We start from the raw sequence: 19,451 nt of genomic DNA, 5'->3' as shown, positions 1-19,451 counted from the left end.
CAATTTTCAGCTTTCAGTGCTGTCATACTTTGAATGACATTAGTCAAGCAATACTGTACCCATATGAAATTTACGTCATTTTTTCACATGAATAGAGCTTTCTTTTGGTCGTATTTAATCACCACTGTTTTTTTGGGGGTTTTTTTTTGTTGCACTATAAACAAAAAAAGCCTTTTTTTTTTAATGAGTTTTTCTTTGTTTCTGTTATAAAATTTTGAAAATAAGTAATTTTTCTTCATAAATTTTGACAAAAAGGTTATACTGCTACGTTTCTTTGGTAAAAATAACCCAAATCAGTGTATATTATTTGGTATGTGTGAAAGCTATAGAGTCTACAAGCTATGGTACCAATCACTGAAAATTGATCACACCTGATGTATTGACATCTCATTTCTTAATGCCCTAAAGTGCCAGGACAGTACAAATACACCCCCACATGACCCCTTTTTGGAAAGTAGACATTCCATAGTATTTAGCAAGAGACATGGCGAGTTCTTTTGAAGTTGTAATTTTTTTTCCCACGTGTGACACTTTTCCACAGCCTGGCCACAGAGAGGCTCAATATGCAAGGAGCACTGCCAGGTGTTCTAGGGACATAAATTACTCATCAATATCTTGACAGCCTATTACACTTTTGAAGGCCCTGAAGCTCCAGGACAATGGAATTACCCACAAAATGACCCCATTTTGATAAGCAAACACCCCAACATATATTCCATGAGGCAAAATGAGTCTTTTGAACGTGTAATTTTTATCCACAAATTTTTGGAAAATGTGGAAAGAAAATTAAAAATTTATTTTTTAACAGAAAGTTGACTATTTATAAGATATTTCTAACATAGCATATAAATATCAAAAAATACACCCCCAAATACTGGTACTCCTCCTGAGTATGGTGATACCTACGTGAGACTTTTTCACAGCTTAGCCATATACTAAGGCCCAGCATCCAAGTAGCACCTGGGTGCTGATGAGGCTGCACTGACGTGCACTAAAGCACTTCACCAATAAGCTGACACCGATGTGTATGGATGAGGCGGCACTGACAGACGCTGATGAGGATCCACTGATAGAGCGGCACTGATGTACACTGATAAGCTGCAGTGATGAGGCAGCACTGATAGACGCTGTAGGGCACTGATGGACCAATTACCTACACTTCCCAATGCATGCCGCCGGGGGCCCGCAGGAAGCATGATCAATCATGTCATGTGACTCCCTCCCAGAACTAGTCGGCCGCAGTGTAGCAGTCATACGGCTATTACCTGGTCGGCAAGTGGTTAAGGAAGAGTATCGGTAGTCGTACTCACTAATATCGATGCATCCTACAAAGAATATCTAACCATGTGCAAGGAAAATTAAAAAAACATATTTTTGCTTGCACCTTTGCTTGCACCTGATCATACAATGGAAGTCAGCAAAATTTCATCTCATTTGCTGAGCTCTGGTCTTCAGGATCTGAAAACTATAAACTATAGGAATAGACCACAGCCCTGGACCTGTATAGCACACTGCAACTAACTACATATGTTGCACTAAATGCTGAGGAGAATGCCCAAGCAGGATCCAGTGCCTGAAGCAACATTACAGGCCGCCCCTCCACAGTGTGGGGTCCAGGTACAAATCTTGAGGTATTACAGAGGCTGCACTGATCCGGATGCACTGTTTGTATTGCAATAGTAGAAGGCAATGAAGAGTTGATTGATGAATTTAAAGTAAATGAAAACTAGTAAAGCACAGAAACTTCTCCATAAGTGAGAAGAGGTTCATCACCTACATGACACTAGCACTGAGACATGTCCAAATGTTTTGCCAGTGTCAAATTACCTGAAGGTAGCAGCCTATAACCCAGGGTCAATAATTGCCCAGCCTGTATCCTGTACTGTACGATTAGGCATAGTTTCTTCAGTGTGTCATGAGCATTTTGGAGTCCCAAATGGATTTCTGAATTTGTTGCATATAGATTTTATTGTATAATAATATGTGATGATAGAAGCTACCTATGAAAAATTACAGATGAAATTACAAGCAGGTACAGTATGTTAAGATGTTCTTACCTGTCCTTTTTTATTCACACCAATAATTCCAGAGGTAGGTTCATAAGGTGCAGTCACAAAAATTGTATCCGCGCTGATTCTGTTCATATAAATGCAGGCACCAGACTCCAGGTCATACATGTGGATATAGCCATATTTTGTAATTAAATAGATTACCCCATGTTTGGTGCCAATCTGCACATTAAAAATAAAAGGATTTCAAGATGTATCTTAAATTTACATGTAAGGATAATATGACATATAACTGATACCATGAACTAAAGAAAGATTACACTACTTGATACAACTTGATAACTGGAACAATACAACAACAATAAGAGAGTGGATATGCTATTACAGGACATTAGTGATACAATTTATAGTTATAGGAAGGGAGGGAGAGGAGGGGGGGGGGGGAGGGGGGGGGGGAGAGAGAGAGAGAGAGAGAGAGAGAGCGAGAGAGAGAGAGCGCGCGCGCGCACACACCCTCTGCAATTATCAATAGCAAGCTGATCCACCTAATAACAAATATACCAATGAGGGTGTTATTCTAGATACAGAGACCAAAAGTGTGTTTAGCACAGAGCCCACATCAGTTCAATATAGATACAACTTTAATGTGGATTCACACATGTGTGGAGCGAATTGAAGCTCCATTTCCACAGGTAATTGACAAAAGTAGTTCTTCAGCGGTTCAGGTCAGGTTTAGATTAGGATCAGAAGAGAAAACTGGCCTGAAATTGTGTTCGCAAACTCATGACATATGCGATTCAAAAGCGGTTCCCATAGAAGTCAATGAGCCTGTAATCCACAACTGAACTGGACCGCAAAGCTCAGAAATCAGACAGGATCTGAATCTGCATTGCCAGTGCACCAGACGTATGTGAATAGGCACCATTGGAAGCAATGTTATTTCACAAGTCATACGGATTGGATGCAGTTCAAACCGCATCAAATCTGCCTATATGTGAACAGGCTCTTAGCCATCTATATAAAAGATTAAATTAACTTCTCCATTTCTCCCAGACTGGGTGCAGATAAGCTTAGGTAACCCAATGTTCAAATGTAACTCAGAACTCAGAAAATTAAATCCTGATAGATCACTTCATGCTAGCCCCTTCTGCAGGTATAACTATGTAAAACATTAAAAATCAGTGCCTATACTGTTTAACCACTTCAATACCAAACACTTTCACTCCCTTCCTGCCCAGGCCAATTTTCACCTTTTAGCGCTTTCACACTTTGAACAAATACTCAGTCATACACTTTCTTTTTTAGACAGATAGAGCTTTCTTTTGGTGGTATTTAATCACCACTGGGTTTTAAAAAAAAATTTTTTGCAATGTAAACAAAACATACTGAAAAAAACATGTTTTTCTTAGATTATGTTAAACAATTTTGCAAATAAATAATCTTTTGTCATAAACATGAGCAAAAATTTATTCTGCTACATTTCTTTGGTTAAAAAAATCCCCAATCAGTGCATATTATTTAGTCTGTGTGAGCGTTGTAGAGTCGGCAAACAATGCTATATATTTGAAAATTGACCAGTCCTGGTGTACTGACAGCCTCTTATGAACCTTAGCCTGTTGCCACTGAGAGAAAGCTCCAAGCTGAAATAATTTAGAAAGGTATTCATTAAGCCATAGGGGAATGTATGGGTCCCTAACACCCAACAGGAGCTTAGCAGCAGAGCACCTGGCAGACAAGCTGATAAAACCATTATAAGTTTAAAACGCATCCAGAAAGTATTCACAGCGCTTAACTTTTGCCACATTTTGCTATGTTACAGCCTTATTCCAAAATGGGTTAAATTAATTTTTTTCCTCAACGAAATCTTTGCAATTTATTACAAATAAATGAAAAAAACCACATGTACATAAGTATTCACAGCCTTTGCTCAATACTTTGTTGAAGCACCAATTACAGCCTCAAGTCGTTGAGTATGATGCTACAAGCTTGGCACACCTATTTTTGGGCTATTTCTCCCACTCTTCTTTGGATGGGGAGCATCGGTGCACAGCCATTTTCAGATCTCTCCAGAGATGTTCAATCGAGTTCAAGTCTGGGCTCTGGGTAGGCCACTCCAGGACATTCACAGAGTTGGCCCGTAGCCACTCCTTTGTTATGTGGGCTGTCTGCTTAGGGTCATTGTCCTGTTGAAGTCTAAGGTCCAGAGCACTCTGGAACAGGTTTTCATCAAGGATGTCTCTGTACATTGCTGCATTCATCTTTCCTTTGATCCTGACTAGTCTCCCAGTCCCTGCCACTGAAAAACATCCGCACAGCATGATGCTGCCACCACCATGCTTCACTGTAGGGATGGTATTGGCAAGGTGGTGAGCGGTGCCTGGTTTCCTCCAGACATGACGCTTGGCATTCAGGCTAAAGAGTTCAACCTTTGTTTCATCAGACCAGGGAGTTTTGTTTCTCATGGTCTGAGAGTCCCTCAGCTGTGGCTTCTGTCTGGCCACTCTACCATACAGGCCTGATTCGTGGAGTGCTGCAGAGATGGTTGTTCTTCTGGAAGGTTCTTCTTTCTCCACAGAGAAACGCTGGAGCTCTTCCAGAGTGACCATCAGGTGCTTGGTTACCTCCCTGGCTAAGGCCCTTCTCCCTCGATCGCTCATTTTGACCAGGTGGCCCGCTCTAGGAAGATTCCTGGTGGTTCCAAACCTCTTCTATTTATGGATGATGGAGGCCACTGTGCTCACTGGGACATTCAATGCTGCAGAAATGTTTCCGTACCCTTTCCCAGATCTGTGCCTTGATACAATCCTGTTTTGGAGGTCTACGGACAATTCCTTGGACTTCATGGCTTGGTTTGTGCTCTGACATGCACTGTTAGCTGTGGGACCTTATATAGACAGGTTTATGCCTTTCCGAATGATGTCCAATCAACTGAATTTCCCACAGGTGGACTCCAATCAAGTTGTGGAAACATCTCAAGGATGATCAGTAGGAACAGGATGCACCAGAGCTCAATTTTGAGTGTCATGGCAAAGGCATTGTTTTGAAATTGCAAAGATTTCAAAACAAACTTCTTTCACGTTGTCATTATGGGGTATTGTTTGTAGAATGTTGAGGAAAAAAAATAAATTTAATCCATTTTGGAATCAGGCTGTAACATAAAATGTGGCAAAAGTTAAGCACTGTGAATACTTTCTGGATGCACTGTAAGTAGCAGAGAATCAATTGACTATCTCTCAACTCCCCAGATAATGCAACTGGCTAGCATAAAAAATGTCCATGGATTAGGAGCCAAAATAGCACTTGTCACTGTTAAAACTGGTGCTGTGGTTTTGAAAAAAATATTTTTTTCTGGTTGACAGTGCTGACTGTAGCTCCACCCCAAAACAAAACCCCAAACTGTGGGCATTCCTATGGAAAAGGTACACGCACTATAGCCATAGCGCCCTCTCAGTTTTGCAGCCCTCCTTGCCATGCATCCCTGAGCCTTCTATGCTTAATTTGTACAAGTAAAAGGCTGAGCTCACAACCTCACCAGCCACCTCTCCATTCTGCAGCCATACCTCCTTCACTACTGTTAAAAGACTGAACCCACAATCTCTAGGAGCCGCCAGCTAGTTCAGAGGAGATTACTAAAGTAGTAGATGACGGCTTGTGATGGCTGAGAAGCAGAGCAAGTCATTCACAGAGACACAAGTCAACAACATACTCTGGCAGCTACTACGTGAGTCTATCACAAGTGTAATAGCTACTGAAGTGTGCTTTTTTCAGCTTGTGTTTTTGTAAATGACTGCTGCTCCTCCCCAGCTACCATCATTTACACAACACAAGCAGCCAGCTACTACTGTAGTAATTACCTCTGAACTAGCTGCAGCAGATTGCAACCTCATTCACAGTAGCAGAAGAGGTGGCGTGGCTGCAGAATGGAGAGGAGGGATGTGGGAAGTTGCAGGATTAGCTTTTTATCTGTATGAATAAAGCAGAGGAGGCACAGGAATGGGGGATGCAGATGTTCAGAAAGCAGGGGAAGTGCAGCCAACTACTACTGTACTAATTACCTTAGAACTAGCTGCAGGAGATTGCAGGCTTATTCACAGTAGCAGAAGAGGTATGGCTGCAGAATGGAGAAAGGGGTTGTGAGAAGTTGCAGGATTAGCTTTATATTTAGATAAATAAAGCAGAGGAAGCACAGGAATGAGGGCTGCAGATGTTCAGGAAGCAGGGGCAGTGCAGGTACTGTGTTGGCTTGTGTCTAAACTGCACCCTCTCCTCTGTACCGTCAGTCAGAAATCTATCTCCTTTGTCCAGCATTGTCCGATAGCAGTGGGAGGTGAGAGGCTAGCTATCTGACAACAATTAGGAATTGCAGCATTGATTTTAACAGAGACAAGTGTCATGTCCACAGGGAGATTTAAAGCAGAGTTGCACCCAAAAGTGGAAGCTCCGCTTATCTGCCTCCTCCCCCCTCTGCTATTAGGCACCTTTTGGGAGGGGGGGGGGGGCGGGTACCTGGTTTTGACAGGTACCCGTTTCCATTTTCGACTCAGTTTGCTGCATTTCAACAGGTCCCAGACGCAGCAGGTCATACGCAGCAGGAAACCAACTGTGAATCCGCAAGGATTGTCAGTTTTCCTTAGAGCAGATGACGGCGCCAGCACCCGACAGCCAATTGATGAATCGGCTTGGGGTGAGGACACCGCTGGATCTGTTTGGGTTAGGGGAATTAAGGGTTGGAGAAGAAGACCTTACCCTAACAGTTTATGAAATGCCATACCTGCATAGCCACAGGAAAGTCTGTCTGAGCTTCAGGAGGAAAGAAGACATCAACAGCTTTTTTGGTGAATGGCTGGTTTCCATTAGCAGGCTGTCCAACTTCAATGATGTGCAGCTGGAATTATGTGAAACATAATTTTGGCTACAAGTTAGTCAAATCATTTAGAAAAAAACAATTCCAGAGCACTTAATACACCTTAGTTCCTTTAATATACTGTACATCATGAAATATCAGGTAAGTTTGCAAATGTTAAATTTCCCCTTTTCCTTGTTCTTGCTGTCCCCTCGAGTACATAGGTACCCTAAAAAGCCTATCAGTTCAAATGTCTAGGCCGATAAGGATATTTGCAGACATATTCAAACACATAAATAGAATAAAAGAAAGCATACCTAATATCTCCCTAGCTCAGCCTCTCTCAAACTTTTCAACAGAGGAACCCCTGAAATAACTTTCAGTCTCATTCCAGTCTCAGAGAACCCCTGTTAAAAACTACTATAGCTACAACTCATAATAAATTAGTGTGATGGACAGTGGGAAGAATGCTGGTTATTGGAAATAATTACTCCCTTACACATAGCTTAAAAAAAAAAAAAAAATCAATGTTGTCACGAACACCTTATCTGAGAGGCAGAAATTGTTCATTGCTCAGGGAACCCTTAGTAACCTCCGGAGGAACCCTAGAGCTAGGACAGATGTCAATGATTAAGGCCTGTGGTGACATGGACAGGTCAAAAGAAAGAGCAACAACGGTAATGTTGTGTGCCCTCCGCAAAACACAGGTAACGTTACTAGCGATGTGCAAGTAGACATCCTTGATGTCCACAGAGACCAGAAGGTCCCTAGGCTGGGGGGAGCAATTAAATGTCCTGGGAGATTCCACAAGAAATTTTGTATTTGAAGGAACATGCTGAGAAACACCCTAATCAAGAATGGGGCAAATGCCTCTAATTTGCCTTGGGGACTTCCTTAACAGGCATAGTTAAGGCCTTGTTAAGGTGATTGAAAAGGCTCAACATTTTTTTTACCATTGTACAGAACACATTCAAGGAGCAGTGTACAGGAAGCCAATCATGGCAGTTTTTAAGAACCTAGGTTGGTGGTGGGGCCAATGCAGGCTGCTCTAAGGAAAAGCATGTGTGCACTGTGTCAATAAGGACAGAAAAAGTATCCTTAAGTTTGGGGGAGACTGAATACTCTAAACCAGATGAGACATTCTGATTCTCCTAGTCTTTAGTAAGCATGAACACTGTGGGGGAAAAATTAGAGCTGGACCAAAGGAGAGGCTGCTTGCTTCCTCTGCAATCTGAGGACTAAATGGTTGAGAGCCCACCCATCAATTCAGCAACAGTGGCTAAGACCTACTCTGAGGGTTAACGGAAGGAGGAAAGTATACCAGAAGGGGCTAGTGAAGCCTCTGAAAATTGCTGCTACTCAGACAAGGAGCAGTGGTCAGGACTACCAGAATTTTGCTTTTAGAACCTAGGCTTTCCCTATTCATATGCTAATAAACTCGTTGGATGGTTTCACGAAGCTCTTGGAACAGGAAGGGATGTTGGCAGAAATTAGGGGGGGGAAGGATCAAGGGACTTGAACACAGCTACGTGCTCAACACAAAGCGGTAAAACTAGTATGGAGGACTTTGAAGAAGCAAGGAGGAGTTTTAGATTCTGGATAGAAAGAAGGTGACACCATAACACTAATTCTTAAGACCAAAGAAAGTCTGTGCAACAAGTGAGCTTTGCCTGGGGATGATGCTAAATCTACAAATCAAGCTAAGTAACTGTTTCGTGTATCCCTACTGAATACATTGGCCAAGCCCATTTGCCAGGAAGGCTAGAAAACTTGTGTATTGGTATATTGTATGCATATTTTGTAATACTCTGTATGTCTTGAATTGGTTTTCCTACAACTGTATGTACTGTTTTTGTTTAGTAAAGCACATTAATACACCAAAGAGGTTTTTATGCTTCCTTGCTTTTACCGCAAAGAACCTTAAAAAGACACAAAGCAAAACAGGGTCTAAGCTTCATCCATGTGCTTTAACATACAAATAAAAAAAATAGTAAGCTTTAACAACTGATCTAGCTATACCTTTTTCAAAAATTCAGAACACTTACTTTGCCCCCTGCTTGTCCACGCACAGCAAAACAGAACAGAGTTGAAGGTTTTGAATTTCTCTCAATCTTGAATTCCGCAAAAGCAGCAGCATGACCCTCAATCGGCTGAGACACTTTCCTTTCCACAGAATACAACTGCATGGCACCAACTACTCTGTTTTGCTATAAAAAAAAAGGCAAAAAAAAAAAATTACAAGTGAAACTGCAAAATGCAATGTATGGACACATTAAATCATGGCAAATGTAAGTTAAAATGTCTGGCAGATCTGACTCTCTGTGGAGCTGTAATCTCAACAGGTACTTTTAAAGGAGGCTGCCCTGAAATGTTAATTATTTAAAATGGCAACCATGTAAAACAAATTTAAATATGACAACAGCATTAAAAACACAGTTTGATAGGAAAAACTGGATTTTTTTGTTACCGTAAAATCCCTTTCTCTGAGTTTGACGGACACAACTGCTTCTTCTTTATCTATAACAAAACAAGTTTTATAGCCCAATCTACAGGAGTAGGACACTAGGCAGGGAAGAAAAAAAAACTCAGCACCTCTATGGCCGTCCTCTCTGGGCATAAAACTTCCTCTCAGCTATAGGCCTCCAGTCAGTTACAAGCAGTGTCAAAGGAGAAATGTCCATAGAGGGGCGAGTGTTGTGTCCGTCAATGAACTCAGAGAAAAGGATTTTACAGTAACAAAAAATCCTGTTTTCTCTTATGTTTATTGACAGACACAGCTGCTTCTTCTTTGTCCATAATCAAAACAGGGATGTCCCAAAGCAGTGTCACAATGAAGTGCGGGCAAACCAACGAATAGAAAAAAAAAAACCAGAGCAACCTGCCATTCTGGACCACCTCGAAGGGGCGCCGAAAAGTCCTAAAAAACCATCTGCAAAACCTAGCAACCAAAACTAGCATTACAGGGATGACAGATCAACTGTATAAAAATGTTGGAAACGAGAGCAAAGACCACCAGGTGGCCACCATGCAAACTTGAAACAGACGCCAGAATGCCCAGGAGGCGCTAACCGCCCTGGGGGAGTACCCCGTCATGGGGAAGGGAGGATCATGCCCCTTAATTGCATGCGCTGGCACAAGCATCAGCCAAATCCAGCGGAAAAAAATTGGCCATCAGAGATGTACACATAATCATGTGAACCAAGCCATGAGTGTAACACCACCTCATCTTGGTGTTACAGTCAAGGACTAATGGAGGGAAGGGTACTGTCCTCATGCAAGTGGAAAGCCATAATCATTTAAAAAAAAAAAAAGAAGAAGGGGATGGCCAAAACGCTACCTTTTCCTTGTGCAGAAGCAAATGATTAGGCTTAGAGGATAAAGCTGCCAGTCCTGACTCCCACTGAGCCAAACTGATAGCAACTAGTAAGGCAACCTTCTGCCAGAGCAGAAGCAATGGCATATCCTGTAATGCTCTCAAAAGGAGGCTACTGAAGAGCCGACAACACCAAATGCAAGTCCCACAACGGCAAAGGGTAGCACATTGGGCACTATATGACGACACCCCTGAATAAATGCGCAAACTAAGAACAGCGTGGCCAAGGAACACTGAAAGAACAGAAATGTGACCTCTGGTGTACTCAAAGCAAGCTGCTGATCAACGCCACGTAGAAGGAAAGCCAACACCCGATCTCTGTTGCATATTTTATATATTTCTTGTAGTTTGAGGAAATGCTTCTCAAGCAAATGCCCCTGGATACAATGGTAAAATAGATACCATTGTTATATTTCAGTTGACAGTTGGCTATTGTTCTGATTGTTCTGTAGCCATGGTTACCAATAGCTTGACCTAACATATATGACCTATGGCATGTATGGTACAACAGTGCCATCTTGAGGTCGAACTGGAGAATGTATCACCTATATAATTGGACAGTATAATAAGGTAGAGAGGGACCACACCCATGTGTGATTGGCTAGCTACGCTTTCTAAATAAAAGGCAACAACAGAAACTGAGTAGGAGAACTCTAAGATGACTTAACATCAAGGAAGATCTCTGACAGAAGAAGACGTTTTTCGCCTGATCTCCTGCAACTGCTGTAGAGTAAGCTTGGGTCCTCGTGTTGCCTATGGAGATCGTGAATGCACTCTAACCTGAGTTAAGTAACCTTTTCAGCATATTACAATTGTATACAGAACATAGTTTAGCTAGGTAGTAGGCAGCATTTTGCTTGATCTAGGTATAGCTGTTAGTCATGTTGTATTCCTAATTGTAATTTTCTCTATGTACAGCATTTTTATTTAGTAAAATCACATAATACACTAAAGAGGTTCAAGTTTCCTTGCTTATAATGAAAAGTAGCCTTTACTAGACAGAAAGCAAAAAACATGAGCCACAGAGAAGGAGCAAGGATGGAACCCCAAGGCATTGTACCAAACGATAAAAGCTCTTCAGGTGCAATGATAAATCTTCTGAGAGGTAGACTTATAAGCCTTAAACATGGTCGGACTCACCGAGCCAGACAACCCCCTTTCCTTCGGAAACCTGGCTGACAATATCCAGGCTGTCAAGACCAGCAAAAGGAAAACAGGGTGGAATACAGGCTCCTGAGACAGGTGGTCAGCTGCCAGGGAGCATCTGCCCCAATTGCACCATGTTGGTGCAGCATACATGGCGAGGCCAGTCCGGAGCTACCAGGATGACAGGGATCCTATCTGCCTCTATCCTGCATAGTAGATGAGGAATCAAGCTGAAGGGCAGAAAGAAATAATGAGCTGGTACTGATCCCATAGTGCCATCAATGGCTCAGTCGCATATGCCAGAGGGTCCTTGCCATGGGCCTTGGAACCTACTGGTTGAAAAGGGACAACAGAGGATTCACATCTGGTGTCCCTCAGCTAAGGCAGAGCTGATGGAACACCTCCTGATGCAGAGATCACTCGCCTTGATCCAGCATCTAATGGCTGAGATAATCTGCTTGCCAGTTTTTGACCACTGTAATATGTACGGTGAACAGAGCTGTAACAAACCTTTCCACCCATCTTAGGGTGTGAAGTGCCTCCAGTGCAGCTGCTACGCCTCTTTTGCCTCCCTAAAGATTGACATACGCCACTGAGGTGGTGTCATCCAACTGGATCCTGATCAGCAGACCCCGTAGGCAATCCATCCAAAGTGTCAGCAGCAACCCGATTGCCCGAAGCTCCAGGACAATGATGTTCAGTCGAGCCTCCTCTGGAGTCCAGCGACACTAAGCCAAGTCCGATCCCAAGACTCCTGGGCTGGCATCTGTCTTGACCAAGATCAGTCGAAAGGGAAGGAAGTACTTTCCATTCCGTAGAGCTGGAGACAGGAGCCATCAGAGAAGGAAGGCCCTCGTCACCTGCTTTGCAGAGAGCTAGAAAGCAGCACTTCCCCACTGAAAGGAGAGAGATCTGTGTTTACACACAAATATCTTCCCTGTCAGCTGCTCCGCCGATCACCAAATCCCAGCCATGAATCGCTGGCTGGGTACCAGTGATTGACATTTCCAGGAGCAAATATGTGGTTTTCCACAGCGTGGCCGCCCTGTAGCAGTACATCTGCTATGGGGCGATCAGCAAAGTCGGGTGTCGGCAACCCGCGGCTCCGGAGCCGCATGCGGCTCTTCTTCACCTTTCCTGCGGCTCCGGAGCACACTGCCCACCAGGTGACAGGCAATAGGGTCGGCAAGCCGCGGCTCTTTTAATGCAGCTCTTCTGTGTGCCGGGCGCCCGCTGGCAAACATTGCCTGTCAGGATGTAGGCGGGGCAGCGTGACGAACTCCTCTCCTCTCACAGTCCGCCCTGAAGACGAGAACTGCGCGGGAACACGGCGAGAGGAACGCGCGGAGTACAGGTAAGTGAATTGACACAATATGGGAATGAATTAGTATAGGGGGGATGAATTAGTATAGGGGGGATGAATTACTATAGGGGGGGATGAATTACTATATGGGGGATGAATTACTATAGGGGGGATGAATTACTATAGGGGGGATGAATTACTATAGGGGGGATGAATTGCTATAGGGGGGATGAATTGCTATAGGAGGGATGAATTACTATAGGGGGGATGAATTACTATATGGGGGATGAATTACTATATGGGGGATTAATTACTATATGGGGGATGAATTACTATATGGGGGATGTATTTTCAGTTTTAAAAATGTTTCTCTCAAAATAAATTTCAATCGTGGTTTTAGCGAGATTTGGCTCAGTTGAAAAAAAAGGTTGTCCACCACTGACCTAAGGCTATGATTGTGATTATGACGATACACTGTGGCCCTGATTAACCCTTTGCTTACTGGGCCCTTAAACCCCCTTCATGACCAGAGCGCTTTTTGCAATATATGCAGTGTCGGATTTGTTTTAAATGTTGCAATGGTTTTGCGGCTCCCAGTCTTTTTTTCCCTCTCGGAAACGGGTCCAAGTGGCTCTTTATGTCTTAAAGGTTGCAGACCCCTGAGCAAAGTGAATAAAGAAGCAACAGCTGTGTCCATCATTGAACGTAAGAGAAAATACATTTACACCAAATCATTAGTGACTCATCTTAAAAAATATACCGAGGAAATCGGCCATCAAATACAAATATAACAAAAACATACGCAACCGGGATAGACGTCATGTCCAGCTCAGATAATATAAGTAATAGAGAATGAATCCAAGTAAACCATGATGAATAGCTTATAACACCTGTCAACATATCTCTCTTCACTGCTTAGACTGGGGATAAGGAGGTCTTATACCAGGTTAGGTGTAATAATCAAGTGAACTGTATTTAACATTGAGTAACACCCTTATGAAAACAAAGAGGAATGTCGAGAGCAGCTAGGGTAGCAGCTAGGGTGGCACCCCCCCCCCCCCCCCCAGTCTTCAGTCCTCTGGTGAAAGATACTGTATCCAAGGTTGCCACATCTTGTCAAATGTCTTCTGGTTGTTATGGAGGGAGCACATTAATTTGTCATTAATCTTGATTCAATTTAGTTTTTGTGTAACATAATCAAAACTTTAGCATTGACTAGTTCCAACACTGGGCTATATCTATCCTAGCACCTAGTATCATATAAGATGAATTTTCTGAAATAATACATCTCAGTAGTGTCAATAAACACACATGGAAGGAAAATGAAAACTCATCCTTACCATTACATTATGCTTTTTATATCAGTAGTCACTTCAAAAGGTTGCAAAACAAAATAAAGATGAATTCCAGATATGGATACTTTATACAAAGCCACATTGGTCCAGTTTGGACCATTGTAACTACATATGTATACACCATATCTGGCCAATATCCTGGCAGCCGGAAATCACTGAAGTAGACACAGATACTTCAATGATCTCCACAGGCTTCCATGTTCCTGTGCCAAGTGGCTGCCTTACTGTATTCTGAGCACAGGAGGTTGCGAACTTGGCACAGGCGACATTCAGCGAATGCATTGCAAAACATTCTCTGATTGGACAAGGTGGACAGTGTGAAATCACCACTCATCCAATCAGAGAATGCTTTGCATTCATTCAGAAAATGCAAAGTATTTTCTGAATGGCACCTGTACCGAGTGCCCAGCCTCCTGTGTTCAGAATACAGCTGGGCAGCCACTTGGCATGAGTCTCACTAGGGTAGCAGCATCTACTTCAGCAATTTACATCTTTTATGGTATTCGGCTGGATCAATGTAACCATGTATAACATATCCATAACTGGAATTCATCTTTAAGAATTCCATTATATTGTATGTTCACAGATAAGTCAAAATGAGGGCACTTGCATTTACTCCAGATTCTCTCTAAGTGTGTAGTGATCAAAATGGATCAATGCAAATCAGAAAATACCAGTTACCTTTGCTGTGTACTTGTTCCTTACCATAGGTCCCCTACAGTTCAGAGGAACAGCAGTACTTCTCTAGCAGAAGACAATTTTAAGCACCAACAAGACATGAACTATATACTTGGTACTCATCCATACTGCACTAAAAGCAACATCCTGCTCTTAACACACATTTTAAGTAATATAAAATGTTATTTATGTAGTACCTGAGCAGAGATACCAATAAGCAGAAGCCACTTTTGTTGCTCATCTGTTCTATAATTGATAATCTGGCAGCCAGCAAGGCTTGCATGGCGATCAAACATTTTCTGAGGCTGGGAGTCTCCTTCCATGCTCCAGTGATATACAGCCGTCTCAGTCACCAGAGCTACAGTATTGACAGATATCCATTTCCAAAAAATGACCTCCTCTGACATGGTATGAGCCTTCATCTTGCTTTTCATCTCAATGTTAAAGATCTGAAGGGTTTTTCCAGCTGGAAAATGAGATAAGACAACATTTCAAAGCACTGCATCAGATACAGATCTATCTTAATTTTGAAGGGTTTGGAAGCAGTCCTAGTAAACAAAGCAAATACAAGGATTAGTGTGGATGATATAAGCAGTTTTCCAAGGCTGGTTATAGACATTAGTAGGCACTTTGACATGTACACAAAATTCATTTGAACACAGACCAACGGACATGCGCGCACACAGACACACACGCACTATTCTCTAAGCATGCATGCTTATACCTATGAAGACAGTACAGGAAGATTGGCTTCACTGTCAGTTTATCTCAGGGAAAGTGACAGAAATGTCAAATTATTCAGCATGACCAGTCCCTATTTTCATCCCTTCCCGAGACTGGGGAACTGGGGAAGAGATGTGTTCTGCTAATGCCTATGGACAAGAGAGTAACAAGTGCCACCAAATGCAGCTTTAATACAGTCATTATAATGCCAGCGTTAATTTTCTTAAACTGTAAATAACTGAGAAAGAATGCATCCATAAAGGATTGTGCATACTGTCCCACCAGATCTTATAGTTCAAATTTTTGTCCAGTTAGGGCTCGTTTACACTAACTTCAAAACATGGCATTGGACAGGCTTTTTTTTAAAGAACTCTGAACGCCAATCAAAGCCCCTGTCACTAAATAAAATGGTAAGCTTACAGTCCTGTTTATACGTTGTGTTTTCTGTGCTTCAAAAATTATACCTCAGGTCGCTTTAATGGTGCTTCAAAGAGTCTTCAAGGCCTCCATAGAAGTCTAACAGAGCTGACTGATCACGGTGATAGCCAATTAGAGGCTATCACAGCAATCAGGTGACCCGGAATTGGGCGAGACCCTAGTCTCGGTGCAGGGAGCGCGCTGTGCGGCAGGCATTCTCCCAGCAGAAAGGAAGGTACGCAAATATGCGGCCCCACAGCAAAAAGCCCAGTGCAGTGGGGCCACATATTTGTTGTACAACGGTGTCAAGGGGTTAAAAGCAAACATTACATTGCAGCGTAACAACTCATAGATGTGGTTCCTGCATTAGTTTTTTTTTTTTAGGTTATCTTTCCTTTATTTTCACCTGGTGATCTAGCCAGAAATTCTGTTATCTTTCAACAGAACACACTGTCCTGCAAATGTAGCAGTTAGAGAGCGGAGACAAACCATTTAGCACTTACAGGAGGGCTTACAAGGGTCAGATTGGCAAACATCCAAGCAATCAGATTCTTGCAATCGCACTGCATTTTGCATGTTTTGGGGTGCCATTAATTTAACATCGACACCAGTTACAGATCACATGAATGGAGTACAAATTCAATGTGGTGCAGGAAACACTCAGGATTTACTGTTTCCCACATTGCATATATGTGAATCGGGTCTTATACAGGAGATGAGTTACTGATCAGATCAAAGGATGAAAACAGAGGGGAAAAAACCCTGAAGAAAAGAAAGCTAATACAGCCACCACATCTAAGGATTGGAAAGCCGCAATATATAAAATGTTTAGTTTGTTTTTATTACTTCTTTAGGCTTCCCATAAAACAGTAAAATTTTGACCAAAAATTTTAGTTTTAGGAACGTTTGCACTGATACCAAGTATTTTCATGTGTACTCATACTCGTGAAAATACTCTCGATAACTTAATCGATATCTTGCAGTGGGATTTGCGTTAATGAATGCAAATTGCACCGCAAAGATTAGCATGCAATTTGAACAGGAATGCGATTCCTGTCCAAATTGCATGCGGTTTCCCCTCTGCTCCTGTGTAAACCCAGGCTACAGGACTTTTGACTGGTCAGCACTGTGACATGGACAATGCTGACCACTCAGATGCCATCTAGCCCGAACTGTCATCTCTGCAAAAAGAGCAAAGATTTGAAATCCCCATCGCTTTCTCTCCTCTCCTACCACTGAGACTCCACATCGGATGCCTGCAGGGAGGTTTCAGGCACCTCTCCTGTGTGAAATTGGGCTATGACAAGCCTAGGTTCACACAGGAGCAGTAGGGAAACTGCATGTGATTTGGACAGGAATTGTATTCCTAATCAAATCGCATGTTATTCTTTGCATCCCTTAACACAAATCGCACCGCAAATTATCGGTAACCGGATCACCGAGTACTTGTCTGAAAGTATCGGTACTCATACTCACTGATAAAAAAAAAACAGTATTGGTGCATCCCTAATTTTTTTTTATAAATTGTTAACAGTGAATGTGTTTTTTTGATGGGGAAATCACATTCATTTCAAAATTGAATGTTAAAAGCAAACGGAATTTTGAAATACTTTCCGAGGACATTTGTCAAATCATTGAATGTACCCAGATTTTTCCTACAAATATATGCATGAACGTTTGTTCAGAAATCTAACAGTATATTGCCAGAGTTTATATCGACTAACATCAGTTCAGTTATTTTGATCAGCCCACTCATCCACACAATCGAGTGGGATGGGAAATTCTCCCTGCTCTGTTATTGTATTCTGCCAGCAGGATTCTTCCATTGTCAGACTAAATTGATCCATACTGCAAACTGACTGGCTGCCAAGCCTGTTCAAAAGCAGCCTGTCTTTAGATTGGCCATAGATGGATCGAAATTCTGCTGGTCCCTGCTGAGCTTCGATCCATCTATGGCCACCTTGAAGAATAAGTTCACCTTTCTCAACTTGTTACACCCTTTTTTAGCATGTTTTTTTAAAAGGGGGAACTTATTCTTTAAGTTTGATGACGCTCCAGCGCAAAGATGAGCAAAAAGTAGCTAAACTCTGGAAGCTATGGCAGAAAAGGGCAGGTTAGTTTTGCCTGTGGTCTCTTCTAGCTCATCATTATCAATATCTTGCCATGCATTGTTGGGCACTGCCTCTGTGTTGAGGTGGCCATCTAGCCAGAGAAATGGCTCTGCCTTATGCCAGAGCCTCCAACAAGGTACACAGTGAGCAGCACAGTAGTAACTGCAAATCTCACTCCAAATCTCCTGAGACTAGCAGTCAATAGGCAGCACAGCTGTACATTTATAATGGAGGTATACAGCTATGAGACTGTGGGCACAAGAGTGACTAGGCACCTCAACATACAAGTGAGCTGTTACTTTTCAGGAGGAATTCTAGCCACTAGGCATGTTTTTCAGAGTAGTGCTTAACCACAATTAAAGCAGAACTAAAAGGCAAAAAAAACTTTATTTCCATTTTGGATAGTTATACGCTATAACCCCTGTAACTCATATTTTTGCCATCTGTATTCCATTGGGAAGATTACCATTCACTTCCTTTCCCATAGCCATAACAGGAAGTGATATAAATTCCCCCTAAAGCAGTGTTTTTCAACCTTTTTCAGTCAAGGCACCCTTTTAAATTCTGCACTTGAAAAGAATTTTTGTGGCCAAGAATATTCTTTTCTTTCCAGGTCACAGCTCAAGCTCATTTCTTTCTCAATTATATTTCTCGCACGACTATACCATCATTGATTAGAAATTCATTAATTTTTGCAAAATCTTACAATGTGCTCAATCACTCAGATTGGATGATCAAATGAATACTGGCCATTTCTGTGGCCCACTAATGGTGCGAAATTCAAAAGAAAATTCTTTAGGAATTCGACCCATGGCTTTACTCCAACACCCCTAACTAAAATCTAGTGGAACCAATTGCCTTCAGAAGTCACCTAATTAGTAGATAGAGTCCACCTGTGTGTAATTTAATCTGGATATAAATACAGCTGTTCTGTGAAGCCCTCAAAGGTTTGTTAAAGAACATTAATGAACAAACAGCATCAGGAAGGCCAAGGAACAGACCAGACAGGTCAGGGATAAAGCTATGGAGTTATAATAGAAGGGTTTAGATCAAAGCATATTCATGTGTTAGAATGGCTCAGTCAAAGTCCAGACCTAAATCCAATTGAGAATCTGTGGCAAGACTTGAAAATTGATGTTCACAGACGCTCTCCGTCCAACCTGACAGAACTTGAACTATTTTGCCAAGAAGAACGGGCAAACATTTCACTCTATAGATGTGCACAGCTGGTAGAGACATCCCCAAAAAGACTTGCAGCGAAAGGTGGTTCTACAAAAGTATTGACTTGGGGTGTTAGATAATGAGTTTATGTGGAATCTCCATTAATGGATGTAAATAATGTTATAATTACAAGTATAATTTAGTTAATGGAAATATACAGTATTTAAACAATTAAGTGTTTTGCAGCATCACACTTTCTAGCTTCCATACTGGTGTGTGTGTGTGTGTGTGTGTGTGTGTGTGTGTGTGTGTGTGTGTGTGTGTGTGTGTGT

At 42.1% G+C, this 19,451-nt stretch overlaps 1 protein-coding gene across 3 annotated transcripts in view; it reads right to left on the bottom strand.

Annotated features, from left to right (window-relative positions):
* CLTCL1 (clathrin heavy chain like 1) overlaps positions 1-19,451 on the bottom strand; it is a 189,447-nt gene that overhangs the window by 76,868 nt on the left and 93,128 nt on the right. For all 3 annotated transcript variants that reach the window (XR_016306292.1, XM_089653178.1, XM_089653177.1), the window contains exons 3-6: positions 14,905-15,173; positions 8,898-9,059; positions 6,781-6,894; positions 2,058-2,231 (exon numbers count right to left, since the gene is read on the bottom strand). Coding sequence is in view for 2 of the 3 variants with exons in the window: in XM_089653178.1 (XP_089509304.1) it covers positions 2,058-2,231; positions 6,781-6,894; positions 8,898-9,059; positions 14,905-15,173 (719 nt within the window). In the remaining variant the exon portion in view is untranslated. The remainder of the gene's footprint in view (positions 1-2,057; positions 2,232-6,780; positions 6,895-8,897; positions 9,060-14,904; positions 15,174-19,451) is intronic.

The sequence above is a fragment of the Staurois parvus genome, unplaced genomic scaffold (genome assembly GCF_062004578.1).
Source record: "Staurois parvus isolate SC_StPar_1 unplaced genomic scaffold, SC_StPar_1.0 ptg000704l, whole genome shotgun sequence".
NCBI lineage: Eukaryota > Metazoa > Chordata > Amphibia > Anura > Ranidae > Staurois > Staurois parvus.
The sequence above is the reverse complement of the archived record's forward strand: the minus strand, read 5'-3'. Positions and strand labels throughout refer to the sequence as shown.